This window comes from Globicephala melas, chromosome 9, assembly GCF_963455315.2.
Source record: "Globicephala melas chromosome 9, mGloMel1.2, whole genome shotgun sequence".
NCBI lineage: Eukaryota > Metazoa > Chordata > Mammalia > Artiodactyla > Delphinidae > Globicephala > Globicephala melas.
The window spans coordinates 50653510-50667119 of record NC_083322.1 but is presented as its reverse complement, the minus strand read 5'-3'; the positions used below and the strand labels follow the sequence as shown (position 1 = coordinate 50667119).

The following is a 13610-nucleotide window of genomic DNA, read 5'->3' as shown; positions in this document are numbered from 1 at the left end:
AAGGTCTCCTATACTGTCTTCCTTTCTTTTCATTGTTTTTTCTTTATTTTGTTCCATGGCAGTGATTTCCATCATTCTGTCTTCCAGCTCACTTATCTGTTCTTCTGCCTCAGTCACTCTGCTATTGATTCCTTCTAGTGTATTTTTCATTTCAGTTATTGTATTGTTCATCTCTGTTTGTTTTTTAGTTCTTCTAGGTCTTGTTAAACATTTCTCGTATCTTCTCAATCTGTGCCTTCATTCTTTTCCCAAGATCTTGGATCGTCTTCACTGTCATTACTCTGAATTCTTTTTTTTGGTGGATTGTCTATCTCTACTTCACTTAATTGTTCTTCTGGGGTTTTAGCTTATTCCATCATCTGGGACATATTCCCCTGCTGTCTAATTTTGTCTAACTTCTTGTGCTTGCAGTTTCCGTTCTGCAGCCTGCCGGATTGTAGTTCTTCTTGCTTCTGCTGTCTGCCTTCATCTAGTGGATGAGGCTTCTTCTCTCTTGTTGCCAGTACCCCAGGCTGTGAAGACTGACATGGGGCTCAAGACTTTCACTCCTGTGGGAGAACTTCCCTGGTATAATTATTTTCCAGTTCACGTGTTGCCCACCCGGTGGGTGGCCTGCCATCTTGTTGTTGCTTTGTCTTTGGATGTAGGGTATCTTTTTTGGTAGGTTCCAGAGGTTTTTTTTGTTTTTGTTTTTGTCAATGGTTGTTCAGCAGTTAGTTGTGATTTTGGTGTTTTTGTAAGAAGGGGTGAGCCTTCTACTCTGCTGTCTTGCTGGCAAGTCAATCCAAATTTCAATTTCAATCCAGTTTTCTGTACCATTTCCTGGAAATGTATTTAAAAAATTTTTTCCTGCTGTATTGAAAATACATTAGAAGTAGTCCAAATGACTTAGATAATTCCTTTAAGTTTTTGCTTAAATATTTCCAAATGCACACAGAATAAGGTTTTGTTTTTCATTTTCTGAATCTGCAAATTATGCAGTATGGTTCTGTCAAAATAACTGTTATTCTATCTACAAAGTATAAGAGCAGAAATAATTTTTAACGTCTTATGAAAACTTAATTTACCTGTCATATTTTCATTGGGGATTTTAGTTCGTTGAATTAAATGGGAGTGAATATACCACACATGTGATTACAAAAGGATTTTTAATACTGAAATAGACTCTAGTCCTATGTTAAAAACAGTTCATTTAAGTACTTATAGTTCTAAAACTGGGGAGAAATGCTTTTGTAAAACAACTCTAGAAAGCTTTTGGAACAGAATATATGTGAGTAAATACCATTCATTTTATTAAATTTGTCTTCTTACTGATCTATATTGTAGAAAGTTAGAAATGTATTTATATGTAAGAAATTCTGTAAAAGCTTGCCATTTTAGTAGACTAAGCATTGAAAGATACCACTTCTATCTTTGTTGCTTGTTATACAATTTGTGGAAAGTTAATAGCTTTAAGATTACTGCTTTGTAAACCATACCACATTTCACTGATTCCAAGTATTATACAGACATTTTATTTATAAATAACAATATATAATTTGAAAACTATTCTTCATTTTAGTAACAGAAATATGTTACATTTTTGTGACTGAAACTCTATTATTGAGGACTTGTGATGTACCAGACTGTGGGCTAGTTGCTGGGAATATAAGTTTGAACAAGACAGATAAGATTTCTGCACTCATCAGACCTAAGAGTTTAGAAAGAAAATCATACATTAAATAAATAACAAAATATTTAATTACAGGTTGATCAGAGTTATAAAGCATAGACTACTACAAAAGTGTATATTAGGAGAATTTATCCTAATTGGTGCTGCTAAGGACATAGAAATTCTGCTCCTGAAGGATGCGTATGAATTAGGTACACCAATGTGGTGGTAAGTTGCGGGGAGGACTTTGCATCAGGACAGGGGAAGGATTGGTGTGGCTAAAGCTACAAAGGGTAGTGCAGATTGTTTAACCTAGTAGTGCATTTTAAAGGCTCACTGGCCATAAAATTTACATTTTAATTAATTCCTTGTAGGTGAGATACATATCACTCATAAGAAATCTGTATATATGTAGGAGGCTCTTGTATAGTCTGGGCAAGAAATGATGATGACTAGGACTCATGTTATCTGATTCCAGAAATATTTAGGAGGTAGAATCTACTGCTTCTTTGCTCCAAGTTAGTTTCTATTCCTACCACTTACATACTTACAAATATTTTTGCTATTTTTTGGTCTGTTTTTCTTCCTCTTTCGCCATTCTCTTTATGCTTGTGGGTTTTCTTTTTTTAACCTTTATCAATACTTTGCTGCTGTTTTAATAGAGATTCTAAAGGGAAAGACTGTAAACTCAAGTAGTCAATCTACCATATTTAACTGAACCCTACCTCCCACTGATTTGAAATGTCACCTTTCACATATATTAACTCCTATTTAGTTATTCAAGATTTCTCTGTTGCTGTGCCAGTACTGCACCAGTTTAATTTATAGTGTTTTTATACTTAATAGCACAGGCACCTCCTCTACAGTTACGCTTTTTTCCAGACGTATTGGTTGGTTTTACGTATTTTCTCTTTCAAGTAAATTTTAGAAAAACATTACCCCAAAATCCTGTTGGGATTTCTTTTTTTTTTTCTTTCTTTTTTAATTTATATTTATTTTTGCCTGCATTGGGTCTTCATTACTGTGCACAGGCTTTCTCTAGTTGCAGTGAGTGGGGCTACTGTTCATTGCAGCGCCCGGGCTTCTCATTGTGGTGGCCTCTCTTGTTGCAGAGCATGGGCTCTAGGCCCACAGACTTCAGTAGTTGTGGCTTGCAGGCTCAGTAGTTGTGGCTTGCAGGCTCTAGAGTGCAGGCTCAGTAGTTGTGGCGCACCGGCTTAGTTGCTCTGTGGCATGTGGGTTTTTCCTGGACCAGGGATCGAACCTATGTCCCCTGCATTGGCAGGCAGAATCTGAACCACTGTGCCACCAGGGAAGTCCCCACCCATTTTTTGATTGGGTGTTTTTTGGGTTTTTTTTTAATATATTGAGCTGCATGAGCTGTTTGTATATTTTGGAGATTAATCCTTTGTCAGTTGCTTCGTTTGCAAATATTTTCTCCCATTCTGAGGGTTGTCTTTTCATCGTGTTTATGGTTTCCTTTGCTGTGCAAAAGCTTTTAAGTTTAATTAGGTCCCTTTTTTTTTTCGTTACTCTAGGAGGTGGGTCAAAAAAGATCTTGCTGTGATTCATGTCATAGAGTGTTCTGGCTATGTTTTCTGCTAAGAGTTTTATAGTGTCTGGTCTCACATTTAGGTCTTTAATCCATTTTGAGTTTATTTTTGTGTATGGTGTTAGGAAGTGTTCTAATTTCATTCTTTTACATGTAGCTGTCCAGTTTTCCCAGCACCACTTATTGAAGAGACTGTCTTTTCTCCATTGTATATCCTTGCCTCCTTTGTCATAGATTAGTTGACCATAGGTGCGTGGGTTTATCTCTGGGCTTTCCATTGATCTGTTCCGTTGATCTATATTTCTGTTTTTGTGCCAGTATCATATTGTCTTGATTACTGTAGTTTTGTAGTATAGTCTGAAGTCAGCGAGTCTGATTCCTCTAGCTCCATTTTTTTCCCTCAAGATTGCTTTGGCTCTTCAGGGTCTTTTGTGTCTCCATACAAATTTTAAGATTTTTTTGTTCTAGTTCTATAAAAAATGCCATTACTAATTTGATAAGGATTGCATTGAATCTGTAGATTGCTTTGGGGAGTATAGTCATTTTCACAATATTGATTCTTTTAATCCAAGAATATGGTATATTTCTCCATTTGTGTCATCTTTGATTTCTTCCATTAGAATCTTATAGGTTTCTGCATGCAGGTCTTTTTCCTCCTTAGTTAGGTTTATTCCTAGGTATTTTATTCTTTTTGTTGCAGTGGTAAATGGGATTGTTTCCTTAACTTCTCTTTCTGATCTTTCATTGTTAGTATATAGGAATGCAAGAGATTTCTGTGTATTAATTTTGTATTCTGTGACTTCACTAAGTTCATTGATTAGCTCTAGTAGTTTTCTGGTGGCATCTTTAGGATTTTCTATGTATAGTATCATGTCATGTGCAAACAGTGATAGTTTTACTTCTTCTTTTCCAATTTGGATTCCTTTGATTTCTTTTTCTTCTGATTGCAATGGCTACGACTTCCAAAACTGTGTTGTATGATAGTGGTGAGAGTGGGCATCCTTGTCTTGTTCCTGATCTTAGAGGAAATGCTTTCAGTTTTTCACTATTGAGAATAATGTTTGCTGTGGGTTTGTCATACATGAGGCCTAATGTCTTTTTAAAATAGTAGATTTTTGAAAGCCTTTTTAATTTCTTCTATTATGATCTGTTTTAATTTCTACCTCTTCTTCCTAAATTTCAGTAATTGACATTTTCCTAGAAAATCTCTGCTCGACTGGATTTTACAATAACGTTGTTCACTGTGTTTTCTTTTGAATCTTCTTCATGCCTGCAGTTATTTTCTCATTGCATTCCTAAGGTTATTTGTGTCTTCTCTTTTCTTAATCAGACTAGCCAAGTATCAGTCTCTTTTTATTGGACCTTTGAAACAGCCAGCAGGGATTGATTAAATCTATGGGTTTTTTTCTTTTTTCTTCTTGGATTAATTTCTGCTTTCTGTTTTAATTCTTTCTATTTTTGAATTTCCCATTACCTTGTAAATTTTGTTCTTTCATGATCCATAGCATGTTTCTCATACTTTGCCCTTTTCTAGTGGGAAAATTCTTTAGTTTGATCCCTGATATTCCCACCCCCAACCCACCCTATGATTTAATCTTTTTCTTTCTTTTGCTCTTTCTTTTCTTTTGTTTTATTCCCCTGGTAGATAGTAAGTCTGTTTCTTTGGCAGTTAATATTTATTTGTTGAATTTGGTGAGTTGCATTCACGCTTTTAGTATTCATGTGTAGTGATCCTTGATGTGTAGTGATCATATTTGTAATTGAAGGGCCTAGATTAAATATATTAAATTTTCTTCAGTTTAAATAGGAACCCCATTTGTATGTCATTGAATCTGGCTTCTGATTAAAGAGTCCATCCTCCTGTAATTAAGGAGGAGGTGTGAAACTTGTAGGAAACTTACTTTCTGAGTTTTGGGACTTTCCTTTCTTCCTGGAATCTCTTGAGTAAATTGGGACACTTCCCTGCTTCTCTGGCTCCAGCTCAACTTTGCAAGGTTCCCACTACAGAGAGCTTCCTGTTTCATATATTAAGCTTTCACATACAAGAGTTGCCTTGTGGTAATCCGTGTCTGAGTGGTTATTATAGATTTAGTTAATGTTTTTTTAATTAATTAATTTATTTTTTGGCTACATTGGGTTTTCGCTGCTGCGCACGGGCTTTCTCTAGTTGCAGTGAGTGGGGCTACTTTTCACTGCAGTACGCGGGCTTATTGTTGTGGTGGCTTCTCTTGTTGCAGAGCATGGGCTCTAGGCACACGGGCTTCAGTAGTTGTGGTTTGTGGGCTCAGTAGTTGTGGCTCGCAGGCTCTAGAGTGCAGGCTCAGTAGTTGTGGTACATGGGCTTTGTTGCTCCATGGCATGTGGGATCTTCCTGGACCCAGGCTCGAACCCGTGTCCCCTGCATTGGCAGGCGGATTCTTAAACACTGCGCCCAGGCAAGTCCCAGATTTAGTTTATGTTTTAATATTTTATGACGTTAATTCTCTCTCACTGCTCTTTGTTGTAATTTTCTCATATTTACTTTTTTCAAATGCTTTTAGGATAATTTAGTTAAAAAGAACTGTTGTATTTTTTTTGATAGTTAATGTTATTAGATAACTAATTTATAAGCCAGTGAGTTGGCCTGTGAGGGGCAATTATTTCTTCACCCTGTCCGATAACATCCCAATAAACGAGGGAGATTGGGATTATGCCAGGTGTTCGAACGTTATGAATTTTATTCATGACAGAGTATGGAGTAAAGGTGTTAGGGCAGATCCTTGCATGTCTGGGAAGTTATGCTGATGTTTGACATCCTGGTGTAACCGGAGCACCAGGGTGGGTTGTTCCACACTCACCCACCCCCTCACCTAACCTCCTCACCAGTTCCTGTCTGCTTTTCCCACCTGTCAACTCTGCGACTCCCTAAATCCAAATAGTTTCCATTCAAAAGGGGAAGATATGGAAAATAGCAAGTCCCTTCACCCCAACTCTCACCTTTGGAATTAAATAGCCTGGAACGGGGCAAGTGAACTAAGTGAGGACTTTTTGACAGTAAACATTAAGAATAACATCTGAAATCAACTCCAGAAGAGTGCCACCAGGGGAAAATCAAGTCTTAGCACATGTTCTGAAACTGCCCGTAAGAAAGGGCTAGGGAATGATCCTCTAGGTATGAGCTCTAAGAGCTCTGGACTCAAAGGGGCTTCAGCTAGCCCACTCTGGGCCTGCAGAACCAGATGACCTGTGGGCTGCCTGGCAAGCACACTGCAGTCTGTCTGTCTCTGTCTCCCATGAGGTCCTTCAGTTCCATCGCAGAGTACTCCCCAGTGTGTTATACAGTTGAACCTTGAACAGCAGCACCCACCCTCCACACAGTGGAAAATCCCCTTATGCTGTCTCCCCAGTTCCATGTTGGTAAATTCAGCCAACAGCAGATGATTAGTACTGTAGTACATGTTTACTGACAATAGTCCACACATACGTGGACCTGAGTAGTTCATATCCATGCTGTTCGAGGATCCACTGTAGTTGTCCTTAAAGCTCTTTGGTTTGAGGAAGTGATTGGCATGTTTACTCTTCTGACTGTAGAGGAGGTGTGTCACCTGATGGCTGTTGGGAGACGTCAGGAGACTGGGTTAGGTCTTTGGCTGCTGACGGAGGTGTTGCTGAGAGCTCCCACTTTGAACTTTGACCACAGGGCCAGCTCAGTCAGGGCCCCCTGTTAGCACAGGTACTCTCTCTGGACACAGACCCATGTCCCATGGCAGGCTGTCTCAGCCATCCAGCAGGGTATCGGTGAAGGGCTTGCAGACACCCTTGAAAGGATTACTAGTGTTTCGGAAGATCTAGCAGATAGGAGCCGAAAATCTTGCCCATTAAGGAATAGGGATGCCAGCCTTCAGCTCGAAGTGGGTTTTCAGAGGCGTAGATGGTGTCCATAAGTTTCATCCTATGCAGATAGTTGTAGCAATTCTGACTTCCTTGGGTTTCCAGCTGTTGCAGTCTTGGACCATCCTCCACAAGGAGTCAGGGTTTGTACTTGATATCCCAAAGTCTGGACAGTAGAATATCAGTCTCCTGTTTGAAGATTTTGGGGGCATGTGCCCCTCGGGGACATGAGGTCCCCTTCAAGATTTCATTGCAAAGCTCATGATTTACTTCTTCACAAAAATAAATGGCAGTAAAAATACCAGATTCCCGTGACCTTTACCAGCACAACATTCACTCCAGACTGGCCTCCCTAGCCTGTGTAGAGCTGTATCAGTTTACCCCACTGCCCTGCCTCCTCAGCCCAAGTTCCCTGGAGCTCCCCAGCCAGGCCATTTCCTTAGTGGAGGGAAGACCAAGCCAGACTTGGCCTGAAAACATGGTTATATAGGGGGTCTACTGTTTTTATTAAAACTCCATTAAGTATACCAATTAGTTTGGGAATGTTTGGCAACTTAATAATCTGGATTCCCTTTTCAGGACATGGAATATTGACAGACTTACTAGTTTATAATTAAATTTCATATACTAAAGAATCAGTAACAACTTACAGAGGTCTTCAAAATAACCAAGGGTATATTTCACAGTCTCTGCCACTTTTCTTCCCACTTAATTAAGCAGAGATATAAAAATTCAAACGCCACAAGAACCAATATAGAAGATACATTTAAAAAAAAATCTTCAGTACAACTGGAAATTTGAACACCAGCTATATATTTAATGATACTAAGGAATTACTGTTACTTTGTTAGGTGTGCTAACAGTGTTGTTACATTGTTTAAAAAGAGTCCTGATCTTGTAGACATAAACACTGAAATACGACCTCTGGGATTTGCCTCAAAGCTCTGTAGGTTAGAAAGTATATGGGGGTATGAAACAAAATTGGCCGTGAGTTGCTAATTGTTAGAGCTGATAATTGTTGGGTGTGTTATTGTCTCCGTTTGTGTATGTTTGGAATTTTCCGAAATAAAAATAAAGACATACATAGAATGTCAAAGGAAAGAAAAAAGTACTTATGAAAAGTAGAGTTAACTACGTTTATAGCCACAGGGTAAGAATACTTCTACAGATTGTTGATTCTGTTGTTCCCTGCCCAGAGTACACTTTGGACTTCAAGCAAAATTATGAAGTAAACTTTGCTTATATTCTTTATTTTCTAGTGTCTTCTTTCTTCATCTTACCTCAATATCAGTTTTCCTTCTGCTTGTTGTAAATGCACATTTTTCTCCTGTTTACCTCTTTACTTCCAAAATTGTCACTCATTTATACATACTGAGAAGGAGACCTAAAGATGAACCTGTTCCAATTAAAGTGCGAGAGAAAAATACTTGGGAGAGAGTTCAGGGTTAGAAGTCAGGGAATAGTTCTGATATTTGAGCATTTGGAAAAACTGATAGAAATGGGAGAAGTTTGTTGGAACATTTGGGAAAAAACTTGTAGGAGTCCTATATGAAAAGCACTAACTGTTGATTTTATTTTAAAAATTGCCAGTCTGGGGGCTTCCCTGGCTGTCCATTGGTTAAGACTGTGCACTTCCAGTGCAGGGGGTGCAGGTTCAATCCCTGGTCGGGGAGCTAAGATCCCATATGCTGCATGGGGTAGCCAAAACAAATAAAAATAAATAAAAATTGCCAGTGTGGAGATAGGGGGAAGTAAAAGCATCACACTAGTACTATTCTAACAAAAATAAATAATATATAAAATGGGTAAATTAAAAAGTAGCAATATTAGCACATTACCCAGAAATACAGCTGTGATTAAAAGAAACAACAAATTCAAAGTAGTTGCTTCTGTAGAATAGGATAAGTTGGGAAGGAGGCTGACGGCATGGAACAGAGAACTGCTGTATTTCATTATAAGCCACTTAGTAATACAATCTGACTTTTGACAGTGTTTTATTTTAATAAAAAATAAAAATATTAAAAACAAACTGCACTATTAGTAGACTTATTCTAAAGAAGCATCAAGGGAAAATAAAATTAATAAAACTAATCTGAATAAAATTAAGGCTATGATACTGAATGAAGTAGGGGTCTGGCTGTACCTTCTTCATATGCATATCCAGTTGTCCCAAATTCATTTTTGAAAAGACTGTTCTTTCTTCCTTTGAATTGTCTTGCCACTCTTGTTGAAAATCTAATGACCGTAAAGTGGATTTATTTATGGACTCTCAGTTATATGTCTTTATGCTAGTACCACACAGTCTTGATTACTGTTGCTTTTTAGTCAGTTTTGAAGTAAGTGTGAGTCTTCCAGCTTTGTTCTTTTTGAAGATTGTTTGGCTATACTGGGTTCATTGCATTTCCCACATGAATTTTTGTATCAGCTTATATAACAGTTTCTACCAGAAAGGGCGAGGGGAGCTGAGATTTTAATAGGGATTGCATTAAACCTGTAGGTCAATTTGAGAAATATTGCCATCTTAACAACAGTAAGTCTTCTATAGAATCCATGAATATGGGTATCTTTTTATTTATTTAAGTCGTCTTTAATTCTTTCAATGATGTTTTATAGTTTCACTGTAAAAATCTTACAGTTCTTTTGTTACATTTATTTCTAATGATTTTTATTGTTTTAATGCTATTGTAAAAGGAATGGTTTTCTTAATTTCATTTTCAGATTGTTCATTGCTAGTGTATAGAAATACAATTCATTTTTGTATTTTGATCTTCTATCTTGCAACCCTACTGAACTCATTTATTTAGTTCTAATAAATCTTTTGTATCTATTCCTTAGGATTTTCTATATAGGAGGTCATGTCATCTGCAAAAAGAGATAGTTTTACTTATTCATTTTTCATCTGGATGCCTTTTATTTCTTTTTGTTGCCTAACTGCCATGGCTAGACCCTCCAGTACAGTGTTGAGGAGAAATGGCAAGAGTAGAAATCCTTGCCTTGTTCCTGATCTATGGGAAAGCATCCAGTCTTTCACCATTAAGTATGATGTTAGCTATGGGTTTTTCATAGATGCCCTTGAGGAAATGGAAATTTCCTTCTATTCCTAGTTGAATGTTTTTTATCATGAAAGGTATTCGATTTTGTCAAATGCTTTCTCTGTGCCTATTGAGATACCGTGTGGTTTTGTTTTATTAATACAGTGTATTACACTGATTGATTATCATATGTTGATAAACCACCCTTGCACTCCTGGGATAAATTGTACTTGGTCATTGTGTACAGTCCTTTTCATTTGTTGCTGGATTCAGTTTGCTAGTGTTTTATTAAAGATTTTTGCCTCTGTACTTGTAAAAGATATTGGCTGTAGTCTTCTTGTGATGTCTTCGTCTGGATTTAGTATCAGGATCTCACAGAATGGTTGGGAAGCGTTCCTTCCTCTTCTACTTTTTTTTGGAAGACTTTGTGAAGTAATGGTTTTAGTTCTTGAATTCACTGGTGAAGTCATCTGGTTCTGGGCTTGCTGGAAGTTTCTTGATTAATCTTTTTTTTATTGCTCTGTTACAATTTTATATTTCTTCTTGAGTAATGTTTTTAAATTTGAAAAATAAAAAACAAGTATAAGGTTCTAAGTATGCCTTATATAGTCTGGTAAACCCCAAATTGCATGTAAAAACCTATCCTCCTGCTAATTCATGGAAAGTGCATTTGAAATTTCTACTATTCAACCATTCAGTTCTTTAAATGTGACTTTTCAAAAGAGTGTTAATTGATAATGTCTTTTTACTTGAATTATTTTATAGTTGTATTTCGTAATAGCTTGGAATTTAAGGTTTGCTTTTTTTTTTTTTTTTTTTACTATTGCTTTTATCTCAGCAGCAATGCAGCAAGTGTTGGATAACCTTACGGAGCTGCCCTCATCTACAGGAGCAGAAGAAATAGACCTAATTTTCCTCAAGGGAATAATGGAGAATCCTATTGTAAAATCACTTGCTAAGGTATATTGGTTTATTCATAAGATAACTAAATTATTTTTTTAATTGTTTTTACAGAGGTCTTTTCAGATTACTGTTTTAGAACCTGGTTAATATACCTTAGGCTTTGTTAGCAAATAATAACAGTTAACAGCTAATGAGATCTTACTGTACACAGACGTTAGACCACTTTTGCCTTTTCTATGCTGACTTTAAAGTTTTAGGGAAATAATAACTGAACAGTCGTATTATAATGGAGGTCTGTGGAAAAGATTCTCATCGTGTCTCCGTTTTCAACAACAAGGTACTGACTTTCTTCTTTTACATTGGACCATGTACCTGTTTTTTCATTTCAGTTCTTGACTTCCTATATATAGTACTTTTTGAAATCTTGTTTTTTCTTGGTAACCCTGACATTTTGAGTCTGTTTCCATAATCAACTCTTTAGTAATCTTTTTAACTCATCCATAAATATACTTTCACAACCATTTTTTGGCCCAGTTTATTTCAATTATACTATTTCCCTGTAATAATTTTTGTAAATGTCACTAAAGCTTAGTGTATTAACTATTTCACAACCGTGCTCTTCCATTCTTCAGATGATTCTTGCTTTCAAGAACCTGTGCCATATACCCTCTCTGACTTTTTCTTTTCTTCCCTTTTATTTCTCTTACAAGACTCAATATAGTTCCCTTTGCTATACAGTAGGACCTTATCGTTTATGTCTCTGACCTTTTCTTCATGTAACCATCTTGTCATTCCTAAAATGTTGATTTCACCCTCTCCTGTGATCATTTTTTAGCCATAGTCTCTTACTTGTCTTCTTCTAAGAGTTCTGAAAAATCATACTTTTTACAAAGTGTTCTATTAGTAGGAGTGAGTTAATGATGCAGATTCTTCATTTTATTCATCAGTGTAATCATTCTAAGGTCATATGACATAAAAGCTTTGGTTTCTAAGTAGAAACTTATCCACTTGCAGATCACCCAACTAGAATTTTTATTTTAGTCATTTTTTATTGTAGTCTTTCAAAATTTTGTTAGATATTCCTTTAATAATAATATATAGGATATGATTTTCCTTCAGGTACAAGCTTCTTGTCACAAATATCAGTCACTATACTGTGTTGAGATAAAGTAATAGTTTCAGGGTCTGTTGAAATAAGTAAGGGCTGTTTAAGCCTGTTAATTAAATTGCTCGCCCTGAGCTCTTATTGCTACTTTAAAAGTAGTGTTTACTTCTCCCTTTATGTCATACTTACTGTTGGTTGTCAGTTTTTATTGCCAGTGTATCTATTACACCCCATCCCCATGTTTATTTAATTTACAGCTTTTAGATGTAGATTTCAAAACTAGATAATATTATGTAAGGCATCTTACAATGTGCTTATTGTTTATAAGGGTTTTTAAAATATACTGTTTCATCTTTGCAACAACTTTATGAATTGAAAACTAAGTTTTAAAAATAGAAAAATTATTTGCCTAGGGTCACTTAGCTAGTAAATGACAAAAATATTTAGGCCAGATCTTGCTTCTTCAAATTCTGTGCTCTTTCTACCACAGCACAAGCTGTGTTTGTGTGTCTGTGTGTGTGTGTGTGTATTCTTAAGAATTTCTGTGCATAAAAAATGATTCACTTTTGTGTCACTGATATTGGCCTTTCAGAAGATTATCTTGTTCACTGTTCTTAACAAGTGAAATGGCTGGATGACTTTTGAGCAGCTGAAGTGCTACTGTAATCTTTTGATGATAAAATTGAAATTAGGAAGAGAATGACCCAGTAGTATCCAACATTCAAGCAGCTTCTCAAAAAATAAAAGCAATAATAGTTGGGTATTCCTTAAATTGAAGGCACAGAAATCCCAGGAGGAAGGGAGGACCTTCTTCCAGGAAAGAGATAATAAGTCACAGCAGGCCAACACTCCCAGCACAAGTAGGGAGAAAAATGGATAAATTGCTGAGGAGACAGTGAGCCAAACACTGCAAGACCTGTGGAAAGGCAGGAGCATGTGACTAATAATCATGAAAAAAACAACAGAAGCAGTCTCATAGATGACCCTTTTATTAAAGTTTATAGACAAAGATTTTTAAATAACATTTTTTTTAAGTGATACCTTGTTTTTGGAGACTTGAAAAAATATTTTATTTATTTATTTGGCTGCACTGGGTCTTAGTTGCTGTGTGTGGGATCTTTAGTTGTGGCATGTGAACTCTTAGTTGCAGCTTGTGGAATCTAGTTCCCTGACCAGGGATCAAACCCCCGGCCCCCTGCATTGGGAACTTGGAGTCTTAGCCACTGGACCACCAGGGAAGTCCCTAAATAGCATATTTTTAATAGAAGAAAAAAGTGGGAAAAAATGAAGACATTTAAAATATTACTAGAAAATAAGAATTAAAAACAAATGGGTATTCAGGGACTCAAAAATACAATATCTGGTTAAGAGCTCATTTGATGGGTTTAATATTGGGTTGGCAAAAAAGTTCATTCGGTTTTAAGTAAAAATAAAAGACACATTTTTCATCTTCACCAGGAATTTTATTGAAAACATATTTGTTAACCGAATGAACTT

At 36.5% G+C, this 13610-nt stretch overlaps 1 protein-coding gene across 5 annotated transcripts in view; it reads left to right on the top strand.

Annotated features, from left to right (window-relative positions):
* Nucleotides 1–13610, top strand: part of PALS2 (protein associated with LIN7 2, MAGUK p55 family member) — a 102863-nt gene that overhangs the window by 42565 nt on the left and 46688 nt on the right. For 3 of the 5 annotated variants that reach the window (XM_030857366.2, XM_060304523.1, XM_060304524.2), the window contains exon 2: nt 10947–11065. The exons of 1 other annotated variant lie outside the window; for it this stretch is intronic. In XM_030857366.2, the coding sequence (XP_030713226.1) occupies nt 10949–11065 (117 nt within the window). In that variant the 5' untranslated portion in view covers nt 10947–10948. Of the gene's footprint in view, nt 1–10943; nt 11066–13610 lie in introns of all 5 variants that reach the window. One more of the 5 variants, XM_060304525.1, reaches the window with a different exon arrangement.